Source organism: Anser brachyrhynchus (genome assembly GCF_964034855.1).
Source record: "Anser brachyrhynchus genome assembly, chromosome: 20".
NCBI classification, from domain to species: Eukaryota; Metazoa; Chordata; class Aves; order Anseriformes; family Anatidae; genus Anser; species Anser brachyrhynchus.
In genome coordinates, this window is record NC_137713.1 from 1,551,739 (window position 1) to 1,574,147 (window position 22,409).

The 22,409-nt window shown below is 37.4% G+C and overlaps 3 protein-coding genes across 5 annotated transcripts in view; 1 reads left to right on the forward strand and 2 right to left on the reverse strand.

The window, feature by feature from the left end:
- The window catches only part of NF1 (neurofibromin 1), a 97,512-nt gene that overhangs the window by 40,105 nt on the left and 34,998 nt on the right, over nt 1–22,409 (forward strand). For 2 of the 3 annotated variants that reach the window (XM_080563356.1, XM_080563358.1), the window contains exons 31-36: nt 1,282–1,344; nt 3,023–3,181; nt 3,913–4,010; nt 4,155–4,301; nt 4,733–4,879; nt 5,203–5,313. In XM_080563356.1, coding sequence (XP_080419482.1) covers nt 1,282–1,344; nt 3,023–3,181; nt 3,913–4,010; nt 4,155–4,301; nt 4,733–4,879; nt 5,203–5,313 — 725 coding nt within the window. The remainder of the gene's footprint in view (nt 1–1,281; nt 1,345–3,022; nt 3,182–3,912; nt 4,011–4,154; nt 4,302–4,732; nt 4,880–5,202; nt 5,314–22,409) is intronic. The other variant, XM_080563357.1, reaches the window with a different exon arrangement.
- Nucleotides 13,335–17,174, reverse strand: OMG (oligodendrocyte myelin glycoprotein). Its single transcript, XM_080563359.1, has 2 exons — nt 16,994–17,174; nt 13,335–16,255 (listed from the first exon to the last, which is right to left on the reverse strand). Exon 2 carries the CDS (start codon nt 16,247–16,249, stop codon nt 14,930–14,932), a length of 1,320 nt encoding a protein of 439 aa, XP_080419485.1. The 5' UTR covers nt 16,250–16,255; nt 16,994–17,174; the 3' UTR covers nt 13,335–14,929.
- EVI2B (ecotropic viral integration site 2B) lies at nt 18,812–21,435 on the reverse strand. The gene is made up of 2 exons (XM_080563360.1): nt 21,305–21,435; nt 18,812–20,131 (listed from the first exon to the last, which is right to left on the reverse strand). Exon 2 carries the CDS (start codon nt 20,113–20,115, stop codon nt 19,297–19,299), a length of 819 nt encoding a protein of 272 aa, XP_080419486.1. The 5' UTR covers nt 20,116–20,131; nt 21,305–21,435; the 3' UTR covers nt 18,812–19,296.

Below are 22,409 nucleotides of genomic sequence, written 5' to 3' on the forward strand. Positions count from 1 at the left end.
GGAGTTACTGGAACGTACTCTGCAATGGGGTGGTTTTCAAAGATTCTTCTGTGGGAGCATATCAATTCTATTGTTTTTTGCCTTTACATTGTTTCAGTTAAAAGGGTAATTTACATGATTTTTCTTAATAAAGAGGGATGGAAATTTTACTTCCTTTAAATGCAGTAGCCTGATGAATAGAGTACAGATAAGAATGCTTCCAAAGTTAACTCTTTCTTTCTAGAAGTTACACAAAGTCAGAAGTTTGTAAAGACAACATCAGTTAAATATTAACAGGTCTTGAATAAATTTGAGCTGTTTAAATTTAGCTTGGTTGGTGGAATAGCTTTCACTGACTTGCTTTTTTACTGTCACATTTTTAAGTTGTTAGAATTTTCTTCCAGTTCTTTTCTCTAAAGCTTTTATATGAACTGTTGGTGTGTGCTCGTTCTCAAACAGCTAAATATTGCTAGCTTTCTATTGATAGAACTCAACGCTTCACTTAGTATAGGGCTTTTCAGTGATGCTAGTTTATTCGTACAGCTAATATGAAAGACGTAGGATTGAGCTGCAAGAGCAAAATTTACCTCTTTGCAGTACATAAGGCTGATGTACTATATCTTTGCTCAAATCCTGCTGTAAAATACAAGATAATGTGATGTTTTGTGGTGGGTCCTTTTGCCTTGAAATGAACATAATCAAGTCAGATGTCTAAATTTGGAAATCTATAATAAATTAGATGTAGATCTGCTGGCTTTTTTTTCCCTCCATTCTCCACAGAATTATTTTATGTTATTGTCTAGCTCTCAAAGTAATAATTAACCATGATGAATCACAGATCTAACTAAACTGAAGGACACACAGAGAAACATTGGGAAGATTTAAAACTCTAAATTTATTTTTAAAGTAATGTGTATATCAAAGGTATAACACTTTACTATTTCTACTATTAAAATTACTTTGGGATGGTGAAATACGTCTGAAAGCTGAATATGCGATTTAATGCCCAATATTGTATATCATGAGCACATTAATGTGGTTTGACTTTTAATCTAGCCAGAAATAGTAGAAATGATTGAAACGCAACATTTGCTTGTTTTGTATTTAGTGCTTTGTAAATAAGATATAATAAAAAAATGTGGAATAGAACCTCCATCATCAGTCTTTAGTTTATATATTTCATTTTCTGTTGGTTATGTTTGTTACATTTTACTGTGTAATTTATGTACAAGTCAACATTGGTTTTTTGTTGCTGTATGTAGTTGGTGCTGTGACCTGTTTGTGCTCATCTCTGTTCTGTAGGCAACTTGCCACTCTCTACTGAATAAAGCTACCGTAAAAGAAAAAAAGGAAAACAAAAAATCAGTAAGTTTGGAGACCTTTTTACTAGCCATTTCTTTCAAACCACAACAGAAATCTTTTGCTGTTTATTCAAAACATCTTCACTTCAGTCTATTTGAACTCACTGTAAAATCATTCTACTAATTCTGGCACAAAATAGCTTTCATTTCAATTAACACTGGAATTATTTTATATTTAAAATATTCTCTGTGTGCCTATCTGAGTAAACAAAAATACATCTTTAACATTACAGCTTAGCATTTAATATTCTGATTCCTCTACCCTTACCACCATCTTCCAAAAAAAATAAAATGGAGAAGGAAAATATTTGGTTTGGGGAAAAATCTGAGTCTGTTTAGTTGCTTTAATACTTTGCTAGATAAAATGACTTCAGCTTGCATCCTGGGAGAAGAACAATTAACACATGGTTTGCTGAAAAAAGGCTCCTATGATTTATTTCTGATATTTTCTTTTGTTTGCCTTCTGACTAAGCAATAAAAATTAGCATTTCTATTTATTTACTGACGGAAGACGAGCAGATTTCCCATTTAAACTTACTGTGTTAAAGAAGAGTTTAGATGTATATATTGTGATAGAGTGGTATCATTATAAGCTAAGGCTTACCCTTTTCTTTGACAGTGACCTCAAAATATAATGTATGAATAATACTGAGGCAGAATGGAAATTTAGACTTCTATTAAATACTCCCATATTTTTTGCTATAACTGAGCAGATTAGTATCATGTTGAAATGCAAAATCTGTGTGCAAAGTAATACTTTACAAGAAAATATTATAAATAATTGCATTGCAAGATAACTTGATTGAAGTTGCTACCGAACCATAATGATTCTTGACATGTATGCGCTAATGGCTTTATCTGTTCTAAGAAGCATGATTTGAGATTGCACTAGTTATGTTTTGAAGTAGTATAGTAAGCTGGGAATTGTGTCTTATTTAAACAATTTAACTTCATATATGAAACTTGCTAATTTTATTCTGTGAAATGGTAGAATCTGACATTATGATTAGTTGATAATTGGACAAAAATATACATATAGGTATTGAATATTCATAAGACACTGGCTACTTCGCTCTGGATCATTCTGTCTTTCCTTCTTTGGTAAATCTGTTGAGATACGATGGATCTGGAGAGTATTTCTTCAAATATCTTCCTCCCTCAAATTTCGATCACTGCTGAAACTTTAAGTCTTGTAATTCACGTTGATGGAGAGGGCCTTGAAAGTAATATTGAAATAGTTATTCAAATAAAAGACCTGAGAATTTAAAAAGAATTATCTGTTTGATTGGAAGGCTGTGTATGCCTGAATGTGAACATACGGCATTTGTCCACTTTACTGTCAGTGGCTGGAATTAACTGGTGAGCAACTTTGAAGTTTACTTTCTTAGTTTTGTACAATAGCTATTGTAGGAATTTCACCCCAGCAAGAAAGTTTGTATGAAAGCTGAAGCAAGCCTCGCCAGTGTCTGGATAGCCCCCTCACCCCTTACTCTTCTTTCCTTCTCTTTCTTGATTGTCTTACAATACAAGACCTATAAAGCCAAGAGAATCCTACTCAAATCTATTGAACTTGTTTGCTATGGAAAGAATATGTAAAGTTGGACTGCCGTACAGGACTTTTCTCAGATTGCTTTGCCTTTTCTTTAATGCGAATATATTATTTATAATTCTCAACTTCATAGGTTGTTAGTCAGCGATTTCCTCAGAACAGCATTGGAGCAGTTGGAAGTGCTATGTTCCTACGGTTCATCAATCCCGCGATTGTCTCCCCTTACGAGGCAGGGATTTTAGATAAAAAGCCTCCACCAAGAATTGAAAGGGGATTGAAACTGATGTCAAAGGTGAATCAGTGTATATTTTTATTTGGCCATATTGTATGTTCTACCTGAAGTAATTCTGTTCTTCAATTGACAAGAATGAGAAAATTTAGTTAAACATTTTAGTTTTGTATAACAAAGATCACGCTTATTTAAATTGCAGTGTTATGTTTATAGATCATAGCATTACTTAAAAACAAAGAAACCAACATAACTTCAACAGTAGTGAGAATATCTTGGTATTTATGAGGTTTATAGAAGTTTTGAAGAAGTAGCTTTTTTCCTATCTTCCATCTCAGGACTGGTACCATTTTACCATTTGGTATTACTTCCTGTGGAAAAAAAAAAAAAAGGCGTGGGGGGAGCTTAATGGTTCTGTACAACTTCTGTGGCCTTATGTATATTATCTAGTTTTAATTGTTGAGGAATTACGATTTTCTTCAAATAGGCATGTGCCTTTACACCTGTTTGTGATTTCCAGAAAAAATACTAACCCTTAATAAAGCATGCTTTTGAAAGATGATTTCTTTTCCTGGTTTAAACCCAAGTAAAGCTCATAAGTGAAATCTTTTTCTAGTATTTAGAATTATGTAAAAGAAATTACTTTGTAATAGGTGGCTTGTGTGCCTTTTTTGTTTGTTTTGATGTTTCACAACAAGTTAAAATGGGTATTTCTGATAGTAAAGTTATACTGGCAGTCATAACAGTTAAGACATTAAGCCTTTATGTGCCTCTACCATCTTTTTATTATTTAGATACTTCAGAGTATTGCCAACCATGTCCTGTTTACAAAAGAAGAGCATATGCGGCCTTTTAATGATTTTGTAAAAAGCAATTTTGATGCAGCACGAAGGTAGGCCCTTTGGAATCTTTTGCAAAATTTTGTGTCATGTATGCTGTACGTGGAGATGTGTTCTTGCAGGCTTTTGACTTGCATCGGGTCTGCATGGCAGACTTCCCTTACACGATTATGGCAATCGCTGCTTTTCAACTCTAGGTTTTTCCTCGATATTGCTTCTGACTGCCCAGCTAGCGACACTGTCAATCACAGCTTGTCTTTCATCAGTGATGGCAACGTACTTGCTTTGCACCGGTTGCTGTGGAACAATCAGGAGAAAATTGGCCAGTACCTTTCCAGCAACAGGTAAAACTTCAGAAATATGGAGGGAGCTGCTGATGGGGAGTGAATATTTTGAATTATATTCAAATGCTTTTGCTGTTACTACTGAGAAGAATCTGGTGGCTGAAAAAATCTTACCTCTGGATACTTCTTTGTCTTACCGACAACTCATTACTGGGTGCATGTCTAAGATCTTTCTTGCCTGCTTTGCTGCCAGCCTTCTGTACAAGTGTATATTTGTCTGTCAATCTTTGTAAAAATTTATATGCACAATACACATTTTTCTAATTTCTTCAATGAACACATTTTTTAATTGTAAAAAGGAAATGTAACCTCTTCAAGGTAAGGAAGGGTACTAGGCAAAAAATAATAATAATAAAACAAAAAAAAAAAAGCAAAACAGGAATTGCTGAATAAATAAAGACTTCTCTGTTAAGTAATAATGCTGTTTCTAGGGACCACAAGGCTGTTGGAAGACGACCTTTTGACAAAATGGCTACTCTTCTTGCCTACCTGGGTCCACCTGAGCACAAACCTGTGGCAGATACGCATTGGTCCAGTTTAAATCTCACTAGTTCCAAATTTGAAGAATTTATGACAAGGTAATGAGATTATTGTGGAGGGGAAGCTCATTGTGGGTTTTCTTACTTCAGCAAGGAAGTAGTTACTAAGACTCGAGCTTTCATTTTGAAGGAGGGTTTAAAAGGGTGGCTCTGTGTACACCTGTTAGGTTTGTGAATAGAAGATTTTAATTTCAATAATTAAATTGAGAATTAAATCAGAATGCAGTAGCTTTTGTGATTTAACAGAGGTTCAAGACTTTATGAACTTAATGTTTCTGTTTAAAGATGCAAATAAACAGTGTTTGGGTTTTTTGTTTTATTAAGGCAGTTGTGAAAAGCTGATGTCATGTACTGCTTTTTAGGCATCAGGTACATGAAAAAGAAGAGTTCAAAGCACTGAAAACATTAAATATTTTCTACCAAGCTGGGACATCAAAAGCTGGCAATCCTGTTTTCTACTACATTGCTCGGCGGTAAGGAATCTTTCACCTCCCCTGTCTAAAATAAACCTGTAAAAGCTAAAGTATGAAGTGTATATATGAAAGAGATGCAAACAAGACTCTGAAAGTAACTTATTTGCTGAATATTGGTGACAGTAATTTTGAATTGTGATCAGAACTAAATCAGAACTAGTTCTTCCACCTAGGAATATGTGAGTACCTGCAGAAATATACCTGCGATTTTAAATTTTATTTATTTTTTCACTGTTTCAAGTAAACTACATCTACACCACGTTACTATTAATCCTTTATCAGAGGTTTTAGCATCTTCATATTATGAAGTATGAAATTAATAACAAGCTAAGATAAGCAATAAAACTCCTGAAAAAAGTCCCCATATCCCATTTTAAAGAGTAATACAATTATTTAGAAGTTTTATATATAGTAATCACCATAGTGTTGCTTCAGTTTGACCAATATGTTCTAAGTGAAAAATAATTCCATGTTTTTAGAAATGATTGAGATCTATGGAAATATCACTGGAGTGATAGGAAAAGCAGATGTTTAAGTGTGAACTTTTCAAAAGACTCTATTTTTCCAATACGGTAAAACTTTGAAAGTTCTAAGTCTTCCCTACTCTGGAAGGTAGTCATTCCTAAGAACAAGTGAAGTATGCTGCAGTACTGAATAATTTGGGAAGAGTATCCTAAGATTAGTATTAGTCAGTTTACAAATAAGTCACAATTCTCTGTTTAAAAGAAAAAAGTATATATATTTAATCTGTGTGGAATTCAAATAAAACAAGGCAATGAAGGTGCAACTACAGTAAGAATATAACTGAAACTTATATTTTAAATTTAGTTATTAAGTAACAGCCTTTTAAAATCTGTGGAGTTCAACATCCCTAGGTATGGTACTCACTATTACAAGTCATTCACAGACTTCATAAGAAAAGGAGAGTCCTTGTGCTCACAAGTAACTGATGGGTGCAATCAAATCAGGATTGAAAGCCGAGACTGTAGCTGTTACACCTTTTCTCTGAGCTGTGGTTGGTGGTGCCCTTGCCTTTGGTACTGGTGCCACTGTTGAGGTGCAGGCTGGCATCAGGGGCCGCTGGTTTTGGCACCGGCGGGATGGCGCTGCCACGGTCTGCGGAGTTCTCCCTGGTGCCAAGTCGGGTGCTGAGTCCTCGTGTCATTGTGGCGCTGGCTGATGCTAGCAGGTCTTGTTTGGATGTTGGCCTTCATGGTCAGATTGTTGCCATCGCTTCGTGTGCCAGCGGGGCTCTTGGTTTTGCTTCTGCTGCCGTTGCCAATGTGTTTTTTGCTGATGGTTAGCTGAGTCAGTGCTGGTGGAGCTGCCTGAGGCAGTAGTGCTGGTGTAGAGCTTGTGGGGGTGCTTTGGCTCTCTGGGTGCTTCTGTTGCTGATGGGGTGCTGGTATGGGCCGCCAGTGGTGGCTGCTGCACCAGTGGGGTGCTTGCTTGCAGGACCATTGCTGATGGTGTGCTCATTGCTGGCATGGTTAGGCATGGTTGTGTCCCTGGGGGTCATGAGCTGCTTCTTGGGGTAGGGCTGGGAGCACAGCTTTCAGTGGTGATGCTGGTGCTGCTGTCCTTGTGTGCTCCGTGCTGGGGGTAGCTCTGCTGCTGGCAGTGGCAGTTTCATTGACGGCGCCGCTTCCAATAAAAAGTGTTGCCGTAAGCTGAGGAAACGTCCTCAGTGGCAAACTTTCTGCAGACCCTTTGAGCTCGTGTAAGAACAGGGGTACAAGCAGAGGAAAGCATTTCTTAAGCAGCGTATTCTGTTTGTATTGAACAACTTACGTAAATAGTCAATACATACTTGCAAATAAGGTATTCTTCAAATTTACTTATCTCTAGTGAAAATCATACCCAACATGAATTTAAGTTTTTTTCCAATTAACTAAAATTTTAAATCCCTACTTTTACTCACTCCTAGAATTTTTCATCGCATTCAGTATTACTTTTTATTCTGTGTTGTAGATTGACCTACAAACTTACTTTTCTAGAAAGTCTGTGCTCCGTTACACCATGTGACTTTTGTTGTTTCCCTTGGAAATTTTCAAATTTTCAAGTAGGGAACAATTTTAATAATTGGAAAATTTTATTGTTTTGCTACTTGATATAATAAACATACCTTATTCCAAATTCAGGTTGAAGGCCAAAATAAACAGCAAGCTTTGAAGAACCTTTCTGAATATAACCTCTAACTTTATAGTTGTATTCTGCTACTTAAATATGGATTCCTAGACAGAATGCAATTAGAGATCCAACAAATTAGTGTATCTGTTCACATTTTCATTGATCATATTTTTTATGTTTTCAGAACAACAAAAAAACCCTTCTGTTCAATATCAAATGTGGAAGGTAAAATAAACCTCAAAACTGTTTCCTTCTGAAATTTTGTGCTGCCATGCCAAAGGGGTTTTTTACACTTAAAAAAAAAAAAAAAAAAGCCTTGCTGTCAAGCTGATAATGTAAGGAGGAAATATTTACATTCTATATTTGTTGCTGTAAAGGTTCTCAAACGTTTGTTTTGCTGCTAACTTTTTAGAGAGGTTTTGTGTAAGACGGTGCAAAGGTAGAATTAAAAATAAAGTGTAACATTGCTTGTCCATTTGGCAATGACATTGTTAGGAGTGAGAGAAAAGAGGCCAAGCTTTCTGTCAGTTAATGAGTTCTTAACAAATCTGTAAGCTTATGCTAACCAAAGCAATACTAAACACACATAAACTCTTATTGTAATAAGTTTTGTTTTCTTACCCATTTCTATCTGAAATTTTCCCAACAATTTTTAGCACTGAATTAGAAACTATAGGAGAAAATGCTTATGTGAGTAAACCTTTAGCTTTCTATTCCTTTTACTTGGGAAATAACTTGGAAAATTGCTTTCCTTTTACTTGTCCCCTTTTATGCACTTTCAATACCCTTGACTCTTCGGAGTGGAAGAAAGCAAGATGAGTAGTGCCACTTATCTTGTGTCACAATTCTCTGTCTTTAAAAGCCTTACCATAATCCGCTGTCCTCTTTAAGGTTTTTGAATCACCTCTGGACCTATTGTGTTGGCTGAAGTGGGCTTTTACAAAATTTTTTATGAAACTAGTTTACAGTATAAATGGCCATAAGAGTTTCTAACAGTAATTAGCTTATATTAAATCAGATTATCTTGAATACCTGTCACGTTTTACAGCAGTGGATAAGAAGAGCGATAGTTTATGGAAACCTTCCTTTTGCAACATCAGTGATAGTTGTTGAACCAAAAATGAAGCAATTTTGTGCTCAGACAAATACACATCTGCATATCTAACATTAGTTTTCAGAAAATATTGAACAGCATGTGTCTTGTAGAATGACTTTATGGGGATGTCTGAATGCTCCGTGTAATTTGGTACTAGAAGCAGATTTATTGAACCATCAGTTTGAGCACTGCTTTTATGCTAGGCAGTAGAAAAAACATTACTGATGGCCTAAAGGTTCAGCTGGGATACAGAGTTGAAAGTGAAGTGAGTGTATGTAGTGCCAAAATTGAAACTAATTCACCTATCTTGAAGTATTCCATTTGTTTCTAAATTCGTTTTTTTCCCTAAAGATTCCTGAAGCTATGCAAACAAAGTTTAAAAGAAAAAAAAGTGAAGTTTAAGGACCCATTTTTAAATGTTCCATTGTGTAAGTGACTCATATCCTTGGATTATGAGTTTTGCTGAAGTTGATTTCTGCATAGGCTTATGAAAGGATATGATTCTTGTGGACAGCATGTATCAGCTTAAGTAACTGTGTTTTGAAAAGCATGCTGGTTGTTTTAGACAACATAACTAACTTTATACAGTTGAATGTCAGTAGAATTTTAAAGAGTGTGTAATGTATTATGTTCAGACCCCTTCTAAACTAGTTGTGCTGCTGTGAATAGTAAAAACAAATTGGGAAAACACAGGAATAAAAATGGATGTTTGGAAACTCAGATTTTCTCCCAGTTGTTGTGTTTGTTCACTGTTGTAGTTGAATAAGCTTGAAAAATTGTCATCCTTCTACCGCAAGTTAGCAGGATCAGCTAGAGTCACTTCATCTCTCCACTCCCACCTGCATTTCTGGTCCATTCCTCAATTCTGTCAAAGTAATTTTGGAAACTGTTTCTCTGACACTCCTGCAAATATGTATCACAAGAAAAAATATCTCCTTTTTAGGATAGATAAATACAGCCAATGCAGTCATACAGGTACACCCATCTTTTCCTGCTTGGACATGAGCCTGCAGCTAATAAGACAGAAAATATTACACTTTTTTTTTGGGGGGGTGGGGGGTGTGGGGGGGAAGGGTTAAAGTCCCTGGTGTTTGTGCTAGAATACACTCTTTAAATTCTCTTTAAAATTTGTTTGCTTGCCACCTTTTTCTCCTCCAGTTTTTCCATTGAATACTGTCTTATTTCATGTCAAGTAAAATAAAATGCCTGCATTGTTATCCTGTCCTGTTCAGGCAAAAAATTAGGTATACATATGCCAAGAGTAGTGACAATCCATCTTCACAAAGTTTACTCTGTCTGGCATTGATCCAGGGCATCCTTATCTATTCTGGGAAGACCTGACATACAGTGTTTTCTTCATTTGGAGAGCAAGGAATGGTTATTTCACCTGTAAAGAAAGAATTTCTGGAAATAAGTTGGTACAAAAGCATGCAACACATGCTTGCTAGGTGTAGAGCCCCTACTACCTTTTCTTTAAAAGCAGAAAAATGAAATTATCCACAGCTGGCTAACTTAACAGGAGTGTTCAGTCTCTAAGGAAGCTTACAGGCATGGTGGTTATGACTTAACAATGAGTTCATATGGAAGTGATTTTTGTAAAATATGTTGGTGTTTCAGTGCTAGAAACTACTTCGATATTTGGAGCAGAAGCCTAGAAACTGTTTATATAAATCTGTCATAAACAAAAATTACCTAGAGGCTATTTTGTGCTTCTTTCAGCATTTGGGACCTTGGCGTCTTACTGTTAGCTGGTCCAAGGGGCAGTGATTTTAAGCATGTCATTGGGATGTTAGTGAGTAAAAGGAAAGTAGGTACTGGTGCATGCTTTTAAAGGCATTTGGGAGAGATTATCTCTGTATAAAAATCCTGTCCCTTCAGCACTGCAAGATTCACATCTCAAATTCTGTGTAACAGAGTACGTGAAAAGAAGACAGAAGAGAGCTTAAGTCTTAAACAGTTGTTCAAAATTCTTGTTTGCTGAGGTTTGAGATAGAGTATATATTAACCTATGTGTAAGATGCCTACAAATATTTCTTGGGTCTACATACAGCCATAGAAATACACAATTCTTGCAGAATCAAACACTAATATCTTCAGAAAGGCTGGGGAATTGATTAACCACTCCTTTGACGTTGCTTGTACATGTCCAAGTATCCAAGAATTAAGCTAGCGGGGTGCTTACAAAAATATATAATATGACATTGAAATGGGCTACAGTATCATTTCCTTCACTTCAAGTACATGTACTGCTTGCCACTTGTGAGTGAAGCGTCCGTGTGTGAAAACTAAAAGAACTAACCTCCATTAGGAAGATGTGTGAAGATGAGCAGGAGTAAGCATTAACCTTTTTGTGGGAAGCATTTCAGTTTAAGGTCGGGGGTTTTATTCGGGGGTCTCTCTGGCAGGCTTAGGAAGGTGTTAGCACTGCCCAAGTGGAGGACGTCGACCTGGCTGTCACAGGCTGGCGCTCTGCACCCCTGCTGCGCTGCTGGGACTGCGGGTACCCCCCCACGGTGGGCGTGCAGGCTGTGGCCCCGACATGCACGTCCCGAGCAGCGACGTGTGCCAGGGCACCGCGGCAGCAGTGAGCAGAGAGCAGTGCCCTGTGTTGGTGCGGTGAGTGCCTCCCCGGGGCTACCCGGCCTAGGCTTACCCGGTGCTTCTTTGGAATGGCGAAAGTGGCTACGTGGTGCTTACTTGGGGTATTTGTCTTAGGGTTCTGAGCCAGATGTCGTGTTTTGAGGTGTGAAATGGGGAACAACTGTTTAGATTTGAGCTGGCAGTACATTTGAGGGCTTGCAGCAAGCAGGTTTTTTTTATTTTATTTTTTTTTAGTTTGAGATCTTGTTGCTAAGGCATTGTTGAGTCATTTTACTGATATATCTGGATCAGATTGTATCCTTCTTGTGCTGTGAAATTTAATCTTGTCTGTCATTTTTCTCCACATTTGTTTCCCGGGTAACAACCAGACTTCCAAAGGCAGTGATCTTCTGTCTCCAATCCTTACTCTGTTACTAAAGTGATCAATAAATCAATAGATTACTGCCATTAAGTTTTAGAGCTGATATCCCAAACTAATTAATAGGAAATGTGGAAATACAGACCACTGAGATGTTTCACTCCACAGCTATCCCTGCAGCAATTTTAATGTTTTAAGAGCCAACATCTCTACAAGAAGGCATGCTAGACTTCTGGGTAATCAATTAGTAGACAGAAGACAGCACCATTTTCAAAAAGGCTGTTGAACATCATGTTGAATTGTTGGATAGTTATTTTCCAACAAAGAATTTTCTGAGGATAGATTATTGTGTTTGTATTATCAGAGACCGAATGACCAGCATGTTTAAAAGGAAACTGGTTCTGTAGCGTTCACATCCTTGCCTCTTGCTTTTATTTCAATTTGGCTGCGCTGTTGCCAAGCAACAAGTGCCCGACTCCCCCGGTCGCCTGCCTACTCCAGCTCTGTTATCAACTCATTTGTATGCCGGAAAAATACAAGGAGCCTAAATTTCGGTCTGCTTTGTTGAAGGCAATCTGACTAAGAAGCCCTCCTTTGCACCTACCAAGAGCAAGTTGTGGGTAAAGAGAGAGCCCTAGAGTTTGGAAGGAGGTGCCATCTCCCTTCCATACACATCTGTGATTTGTCTGTTTCCCAATCAGCACGTGTATTTAGAAAACCACAGAACCCCATGTGCACATCCAGGCTTTTATCAGCATGCTTAAAACTTTGAAGTAGACTTGCCATTTGCCCTGAATTACTCGTGGAAAACAGGATTTTTTCATAGCTTCACTGCTCACTGGGTAGTCTCATTGTAGGTGGAACATGCTCAGAGCTTTTAAAAGTTGAGTCCACATAGACGTTTTGCATCCAGTAAGATTTGGCATCCTGTATTGAATGGCTCAGCAAAAACATGTAACATTTCATGTAATTCCCTCAGCATAACTCACTCAAGACGTTGTAGTTATAGTACCTCATTTTGTGATCTCTGTCCTACCTTGCAAGCTAAGCTGCTTTAAACTGTGTGGGATGAAACCATATGGGTGAGATAATTCTAGGAAATTCCTAATTCTGAACTTAATAAGTAGGCTGATACTGATTTAGTGTCAGCCAGTACTTAGCAAATACATTACCTGTCCAAAAAGGGTGGCAGGCAGTGGCATTTTTTCGGATACTGATCCTACTTACTGGAATTTCAGTTTGTGTCAGATTATTTAACCTGGGGAAAATATATGGCACTTGTGCAAGTGGGAAACTTTCAGCCTGCTGGTAGTCGCTCAGGTTAATGAGGCACTTCAGCTGGCTACTGAAGGCACTGTGCACATATTGATTATAGTCCAGGTTGTTTTAACTGTGACTTGGGTAACTAGTTCTTGTGTACCTCAAGTGCCTATGAAATGTCAGTGGTGTGTCAGTGGTGGGTTTTTCTTTAAAAGCTTTCTGTTCTATTAAACACGAAGATACTTTTTTTTTTTTGAGTTGGAGAAAGTACCTTTTTATAGCAGATAGACATGTCTTAGGGGGTTGCAACTTTTAAAGAGTAAGAATGGCAAGGGTAGGCAATGTTACCATTATCACATCAGCTTATTAATAAACAATATTAGGAAAACTTGAATATCAGAATAATACAATTGGCTTATACCATAATTTTCCCCCATAAGACGTAGAGATTGAGCCAAATGCCTGCTTGAAGTAGGTTTGTATAGTAAAATAGTGTCTATTCAGCAATTATTACCTATCCACCAAGAGTATATGATAGCAATGCATATGTGAAAAGAAGCACTGTGACTAATTCAGTTCAATACAAACATAACTTTATTTTTACTTAAATGCCAATGAAATAACTGTACAAATTCATCGTGTAACATTTACTGTTAGAAATTAAAACACATTTCTGATTATAGAAATATTGTTCACAATTGGAAAGTTATGATTTCTCTGATACCAGGTTGTAAATGGTCTACAGCCCGCACTGACACCTAGGAGAAATAGGTAGAGGGCTCCAGTCCTGGTATTGAGGTTTTCTGGATTTTGCAGCACCTTCATGCTACAATAACTGGAAATTAAATGGCTTGAAATGCATGGAAAACATTGTATAAAGATATGCAGTATTAGGTGAATAATAATTTTTCAATGAACTTGTTCTTCAGGTTTCATTTCATGCTGTTTGCAAAACTTCATCAGTAGTATATCAAGTACCTTTGCCACATAATTTTCTTAAGGTGGTGAAAACCATACGTGCATCTATTTCTACTCATTGATGGTGCAGATGTCAAGGAGAATAGCGTTCGTGCTCATCATTGTAAGGCAAGGATTTGGGCATGTTCAATGCCATGGATTTAGTTAATTTTTTTAAGTCAAAGCATTCAAGGATTGTTTAAATGACAGCTGTTAAACTAATTGCTTAGTTGATGTATGTTACATAACTTGCACTAGAAATTGGCTGATTTTTTTTTCAGTGTTTAAAAAGTAGTTCGAAACACTCTGGCTGAATTGCAGCATTCTTTTAAGCGTAGCATAGTGACAGATATTTCAGATTTTTGATTGCAACTTAGTGGTCAATTTGGTTAATTTGTGTAGGTAAGTTCCTTGTTGGAGAGTGTCATGGCATTGAACATCTTGTGTTTTCCTCTACTTCTATCTTTTTTTTTAAAGTATGGAGAGCGAGAAATAACTTGCCTGCAGTCTCTAAGTCAAGACAGAGCAAAAAGAGGTATCAGCCCCTACCATTTTTCCCATGCTGAAGTTGGACCACGTTGGCTTCTCAGTTTACCCTCTCTTAGATAGACATCATTGCATTGTCATATTTAATTCCTAAATTCAAAACTGTTGTTCTTCGTATTTAAAATATCCTAATACATATGAAGCAAACATAGATATACATGCTAGCAATTTTTCTCAGGAATAACTTCTGATTAGTGCAACAGCTAGGTTTAGTTTCTTTATTTTTCCCTTCCTTATGCATGTCATCATAACAAAGAATCTGTGCTGCTATATTACAAGGATTGCTCATCGGCAAGTCAAGCAAGACAATGCAGATATGATACAAGACTTCTATTTTTTCCAGTTGTTTATGACAAAATCATACATAAAATCAGTACTTAAAATTCTGATGTTTTATTCTGTGCAAGTAAAATTAAAAATTTAAATACAAAATAAGCACATTTTTAAAAACAAAATCATAGGTTAGTTTTACTCAATTAAGACATTAAAATAAGTAGCAGCTTAGTATCCAGACATTAGTGTGCACTTCTTTTAAGAACTGTTATCTTCTTTAGATCAGTCAGAACTTCAATTTTTTTGTATTTTGAGTAATTATTTGACCTGGATGTCTTACCTCCAGCTATGTATCACAGGAATAAGCTCAATACTTCTCACAAGAATACAAGCCCCTAGCCAATAAACATTGCCACTGCATTAAGCATTACAGCATAAAACAAATACACCTCACAGATACTTGCTTTGGAGGGCACATCAGTGTTTAAAATACTTGTGGTGGATTCCTCTCTCCTTAAGGTAGCAGTTGTGCTTTGAGGCATTTTTGAGTAGTTTGTTGGCATTCCGCTGGTGATACTTAGAGTCATGGGAGTAGTGGATGATCCCGTTGGATGGGTCAGGCTTGAGTTCACGTCAGTTGAATCTTTAATGTAGATTGTGTGTGTGGCTGCCGCTTCGTAAGAGCTAACCTTCCTACTTGTCAGGTCTTCTGGATAGAGGAGCAGCGGCCTGTCTGTGCTCGTAAACAGTACAGTTTGGCCTAAGGTAGCCAAGGTAGTAACTTCCTTAGCTTTAAATTGTTTATGCATTTTTGTCATTTGGGATGGTTCAGTTGCCACTGGAGAAGCAGCTTTGTCTGCTGCCTTTATTCCTTTAATCATGCGGTTAGTGGCTGGAACTGTGGGAGCAGCTGCAGCTGGCGTGGCATTCACCCAAAGCACAGATTCGTTAGCACAGGGAGCCCCTATGACGCTGGCGGTGGTTCCCTGCACCCATTTAAGTAAATATGGGATGTTTTGTTTATCGCTGCAGGACCAGGGGTTGTTATATAGTGTTACTACTTGTAGCTGAAAGAGCTGGTCAAAAGCTTTGTCAGGAATGTATGTGAACTTGTTGTTGTGTAGGTAGAGGCTTGTAAGGTGCTGTAATCTCACCAGTGTTCCTGGAAGTATCTGGGACAAGAAATTACTGGATAGATCCACTGTCTCTATGTTGTAGGGCATATTGGTTGGAACCGTCCAAAGTTTGTTGCTACTGAGGTTGAGAAACTTGAGACTGCTCAGTGTGTTGTTGATGAGTACAGCTCTTTCCACCATGTTCCTAGAAACATCAAGCACTTTAAGATTCCACTGGTAAGCTGTGTCAAGTTTCTGAAGAACTTTAATGTTGTTATTTATGGCATATAATTCCCACAAGGACTTGGGTAGATGAGCAGGAATATTCTTGAGCCAATTATTTGAAATATCAAGGGTCCTCAAGTTGGTGAATCTTGTCAGCTGATGATCAAGATCTACGAACTGGTTAAAGGACAGATTTAAATATGTAATGTTGTCTTGAAGTCCATGTGGCAGTACAGTTAAGTTTCTGCCTGAACAGTCCACATTCCTGTTGTTTCCTGAGCATGTACAGTTAGAAGGACAGATAACCAAAACAGTGGGTATGAATAACAGAAGGACCAGCAGACAGGTAGATGCTTTCAATATCTGGTGTTCCATTGCTCCCTAAAAATAAATATACCAAAATGACACCCTTTAAATCTATGTAATATATTTTATTTATTTGTAAGGGCTGTCTTTGCAATGATTAGTTGCAGCAGAGATTAAGTAAAAATATCAATAAACCCCTTTGTGGCACGGTCCTTTTTATAATTGTTCAAGAGAGACTTTACAAAGCATCCCTTCATAGACTGTCATGTTGTCTGGCAGAATGAGACTTGTTTTTTCATCTCCCTTTCCCCATCAAGCTCAAATGAGGGCTTTCTTCCGAAAATGCAAGTCTCTTCCAAATGTTATACAATGTCTGCTTCTTGTTTTTAGTGATTTCAAGCCTATATTATGTTTGGAATAATGTGTTCTTTTATACAAGATGAAAAAATGGCTGTCAACTGGATCTGCTTCACAAATCTCTGCAGTAATGTAGCAGTCCCCCCCATACATGCATGCTATTTGCTTAAGTAGAATTGGTTAAAATACATCTTAAATTGTTAGGAATTTAGTTTGAAAAACAAATTCTGTATTCATGGTAACATGCATATTGCTATTTTTCTATATTATCACGTCAGTTACATTCTCAAAGCTGCTAACACATGTTTGAAGCTGATTTAATGTTAGTAAGAAATCTCTGACACTGCAGCAAATTTCTGGTGCAAGCATCTGTCATCAACTAATAATTTTGTTCTTATTTCTATCTCTAAATTTGTAGTAGGTTTTTGTGATTAAAAACAAAAAATGCAAACTTACCGTAATCTCTTCTGCAATATCAGCACATCATTTCTGTGAAAGATTTAAGCTTAGAGGTCGTCTTGTTCTGGAGAGTAGCTACAGTTGCTGTCTGTGGATTGTGCTTGCCTCTTCAGCTGCATCGTATTGCTGCTAGCTGGGGCTCTGCAACCACCTGATCTGTACTACACTGGAGGACTGCAGAGCTGTCATTGGTGCTGACTCAAATTTATTGCAAAGCGTGCATATTCAATAAAATAGTTGGCTTTTGTAATTTGACTTAGTTAACTTCTCCCTAACTATATTTTTTTAGCCATGTTAATGCATCATAATATAGTATGTAAGATTAGCTAAGTAAACAGTACTGAGTGGAATTGTGGTGGGCTATTTTAGCTTAACCTTTGAGTCCATTTAAATGTTCCCATTTAAAAAGTCATGCAAGCTGTTTTCTTTTTTACCTTCATTTAATCTCTGCTTCTGTAGCAAAGGTTAATGTTAATTTAGGCTTCCTATCTTGAGCTTTCTTAAGCAACACTGCTAGGATATCTTTTCATAGTTTTAAAATGCTCAGTTTTCTGCTGCTCAGGTCAGGTTGTCCCTGTATTGTCAGGTATAATATAGCCCAGATTGTAGGATTTAACTGCTTTCTGTAGGACGTCTTTATCTGCATTTCTCCAAACAATATCGTAAGAGTATATATATTGTTTATAATGCTGTTAATTTTAACATCATTTAGCGCAACAAGCCTTACAGAAGTCTCTGAGCAACTGGAAAGCTGTTCTTCAGGCACACAGATGTATACATCTTATATAAACAATAAGGAAAATAATTGTAAATATCTTTTCCTGTGCCCATTGTACCCACATCAGCATAGAATTGCATATGCACATCTTAAGACTTATTTTTTAGTGGTAATTTAAATAATTTGAAATTTGTTGTTATATGTGCAAACAAGTGGTCTGCACAATGCATACAAATATATTCCCTCTTCCAACAAACTCAAGACTGTAAGCTCTTTGCCTCTTTGCAGAGATGTCGTGGAAACCTAGCTTCAGCATCTGGCAGCTTCTTTCTATAAATTTAAGCATTCGAAACCAGGAAAATATATCTGTTTTTTAATTTACCTTTGAGACCATCTTTCAACTTCCCATCAAATAGCATAATAAAATGCATGGTTCTAGACAGGGCAGCAAGCTTCTCTTGTAGTCAGGACCCAGAAAGGAACCTCTAAAACGCTTAAGCATCTGGAGTTAAAAGGCATCTGGCATCTAGACAACCATAAATCAATTTTTGAAGTTTATATAAATAAGATTAAATCTTTTCTGAAAAGACTGCTTTAAAGGAGATGAGTAAACATGCACAACTCATTCTGATAGTTATTTGCATTGGGTGTTCTGTGATCTGTTTCTATTTATCCGCAAAAATCAAAAGTGCCTAGGTAAAAGAAGGCTTCTTCATGCTTGTTCTTCATGTGCTTGGAACTATTTCAGCTTTTTTGTGACCACCATATTAATTCTTTACTTTCATTATTATTCTCTGTGTTACCAAAAAATAATATGTAGTGACTAGAGATTTTATATCACTAAATATTTTGGCAATATTTGATCTGGAGGAAATCTCCTTCCTATTAATGAAGAGCAACTGATGGCTGTTATGAGGATTTATTTTAAATGCCTGTCAACCGCTGTTACCAAGTAGTCTCCAGTCATATGCAGAAAATAGACCTTTTTATGAAAGATAGCCGATATGTGTGCATGTCAAAGCATTCGGATTTTGTTCTGAATTGGAAGCTTTGTATCTAAGCAAATTCTCTGTTGTGCTTTAAGCAACCAAAACATCTTTGAATTAGAAAGCTTTATTAAAATTAGCTTGAATTCATTGCATTCACTTGTACAGCCTAATAGGACAAACAGTTGTTAGAAGCTCTGAGTACCTCTAAAGCTTATGCTGTTTCTTGAAAGCTCCGTGTCCATCTGTATGCTATGTAGACGTATGTGCTGACACACAAAGGTATGCATGCTGTTTTCTGTAGTCTCCAAAATCTGGAGTTGCTACTTGTCTGTGCAGTGGGCTCCATCTGTATTGTATTTTGGCATGATTTGTTTTGGGCAGAACTAGGTTGTTCCCTTCTGTGAAAGCTGAAGTCAGTAAGTGCTGGGGAACCATTGCTCATGCTGTGGTTTGGCTGTTCCTGCTTGTGGCAACTTCTCCATTGTTCAGTTATTTGAAGAATGCTTCGTTTAAGAAAAATGAGAAGCATGTTGGAAAGTGATTTTGGCCATCTCTGGAGGGTGTTCTAGCTGTGGCAGTGATTCACAAATCTCTTAAATGATTAGCTCAGGAGGGGGGGGAAATTGTTCCTTTATTTCTGAGTGAAGTTCTCCTTGTTTGCTGGGATCCGAACCGTGATCCTCAGTTGGTTCCCTGAGCCAGTCAGGTGGAGGTGGCAGGTCAGAGGACCCAGAAGAGGGGTGAGGACACGAGCCAGCTGTGCAGCTTGCTGCATCTGAGACGGGCAGTGCAGCGGCGCTGGAAACGGAGATCCTGGCTGCAGAGCAGTCTTCTGCTGGTGGAGGCGGTTGGCTGCTTTCATGACCGGTGGTGCAGTTGGATGGTTTCTCTGACATGATAAGGTCATGCTGGAAGTGTGTATCTTCTCTAAATTTCCAAGGCAACACAGATAAAACCGATGAACGCTTGGTAGCCTGGCCAGCATCCATAAAGATATCTGGTGTATCTCCATCTGCAAACGGAGAACGACCAGCCCAGTTTGAATTGACTAGAAGGGGCCTTTTGCAGCACTTCCACAGAATAATCACAATAATAGCAATTATCATACTAACCAAAATTAGGCCAATTATGATTGCTGCTAGGCTTTCATTGCTAGGCTCTTTGCATATTCCAGTCGGGCGAGGTGTTGTCATCACAGCAGTCAGTGCTCTGCCAAACGTGTGCAGACTGGGTCCGGTTGTTTGCAATCGATATGTAGTAAATCTGGTTTTTGTTGGACTCCTGGTACTGGTATATACATTTCTTTCACTCATGGAAACATCTGAGGGTGTTTCGGTAGAAAGCGATTTCCAGATTTCTCCAGAGATAAGAACCAGTATTATTTGGCTGCGCACCATTTCCCTGCAGTCCATTGAAATGCGTCCTCTCCTACATCAGAAATAAAGTAGAACATGCTAAATTGAACTTTTGAAGTACCACTTCACAGGCACCAGACAATGTTATGTTATACGTAGTATAAAAATAATATTAGACTCACTGTTTGAACTTTCATGCCTGTTGCCATTTGTATAACCAGCAGGTTTGTCACTGATTTTACAAGCAGCAGACAGATTTTCAGTATTACTGATCGTTGAAGGTAAGCGACTTTGAAGAGAATGTCGTAATTATTATTTTTTCACATTATCAGAAAAAGGCATTGGGAAAGAAGTCTGAAGTATGGTTCAAAATAACTTTAATCATTCACCTAAATGGTTATGGATGCAAAACAAAATATGAAACACTCACAGAAGTATTGACAAACAGTATTGTCACAAAAGCAAAGAAAATTGTCTTGTTTTATACCTTAAAGATTGAAAGAGACAAGCCAAGCCTGAGTTAAAAGCTGTTAACAGTTCTGTTACTTTTATTTCCTGTTCTTGCCTCACTTCTGCAGTTAGAATGTAATATTTTTTTAAAAGTTTCCAAATACTGCTACTGTAATGGAACATCACTCAAACGTGCTCAGACTGTTTTAGTATAAATTCCTGCATGTGGAACATTTTTGTAATGACGGGGGGTGTGTTAATGTTAAGTGTTTGGGATGAAACACTTTTTTCCCTGTACTGTTTAGAGTTCAGGTCTCTGAATGTCTCTGTATGAGACAAATCATGTAAAATACAGCCACTATATAGTGATTTTTTTAATCTGAAATTACTTCCGTGCATTTCGATCTAATTTATTATTATTATACTAGTCACGTGAAATGGTCTCCAGAAAATCAGTACGCATTACTACTGCACCTGAAATTTAATTTTATGCGTTTAATGCTTCTAGAGAACCGTATAATCTAAACTGTATAAAATTCATAACAGATAAAAATGATGCTATTTCATTTTCTTTTGCTCCCCTCTTTTCAAAATACAGTCAAATAATACATACAGAGTTCATGATAATTCATAGTAACAACATTTCAGGACTGAGATAATGCTTGTAGGATAGAGACATTCTACAAGAGCTTTGACTGTCAGAAACTTACGAAGTGCTTACAAAGCACTGCACGCAGTTTCTTTAAAAACAAATAATGCAAATATTAAGCAGTGACAACTTGAAGTTGATTCTTACCTTGACGTTTATGGTTTATCAAGCAAGCATCTTATTTTTTGTTTGAAGCCTTACAAAGACGGACTGTGTGCTGAAAGCCGAGCAGTTTTAAAATGGCTTTTCTCACATTGAAGCAAGTTTCTGCAGCTGAAGAGGAAGTTTACCAACGCTTGCTGCAGGAAGTGCCAAGAGTAGGGAGATTACTAAGAAGCTTAGCTCAAGGTTTGCATGATTTAAGAGCAAACTTTTCATCTCTGATGATTTGATAAAACTTAAATATTTACGTGCTTGTGGCTTTTATTGAGTCTGTGTCTATTGTGAAGAAATTAATAAATGCTTGGTTTCCTGTCTTTGAAAATAGTTATAAAATTTTTGATTGACATAGAAGTAGGTTTGGATTTTATTTTTACAGATATAATTTTGGTGGTGGTTTTGATGAACTGTCATGATTATTAATGGAAAAGCAACCTTAAGTTCATTGCGGTGAGTCATAGAGAGCCATCTGATCACAAGATACTGGCTTGCTTACACATCTTCATGTGCGTAGTTGTTTTAAAAGGCGGATAACTATAGATTTTACCCTTCCCCCTGCCTCCTCTTCCCCACATTATTATTCTGTCTGGACAACTTTGGTACTTGCTGTTGTCATTAAAGGCGGACGGTGCTCTCTGAGCAGTTGTTTTCCCACTGTCTCTTTGTCCGCATCCCTTAGTGCAACCCAGGCTACTTCGTATTTTTTGTCTCCTTAAGCATTTTTGCCTAGAAAGGCTGCATGGCAAAAGAAACCTGCACAAATGTCCTCACAGCATTTTGCAAGTGTATTCTTGTGCCTACAACAGTAGCTAGTGCCATGTCCTCATTCTGCAGCTTCTTCATTTCCTGTATGTGCTGTGCTTCTCTTCTGGTTGCACTGGCTCTTTTTTATTCTCTCCCTACTCCTGCAGCACAGACAAATCCTGATCCCATACTGACATCATAACTCACAGTTTCTTGAGTCCTTCATCTCATCTACATTCCCTTAACTCATCACAGTCTCCACCTGTCTTCAGCCACACATCACACCCTCATTACTATTTCTTTTCCTTCTTTCCACTGATAGGATCGTGATTCTTTCCTTTTTTTCCTT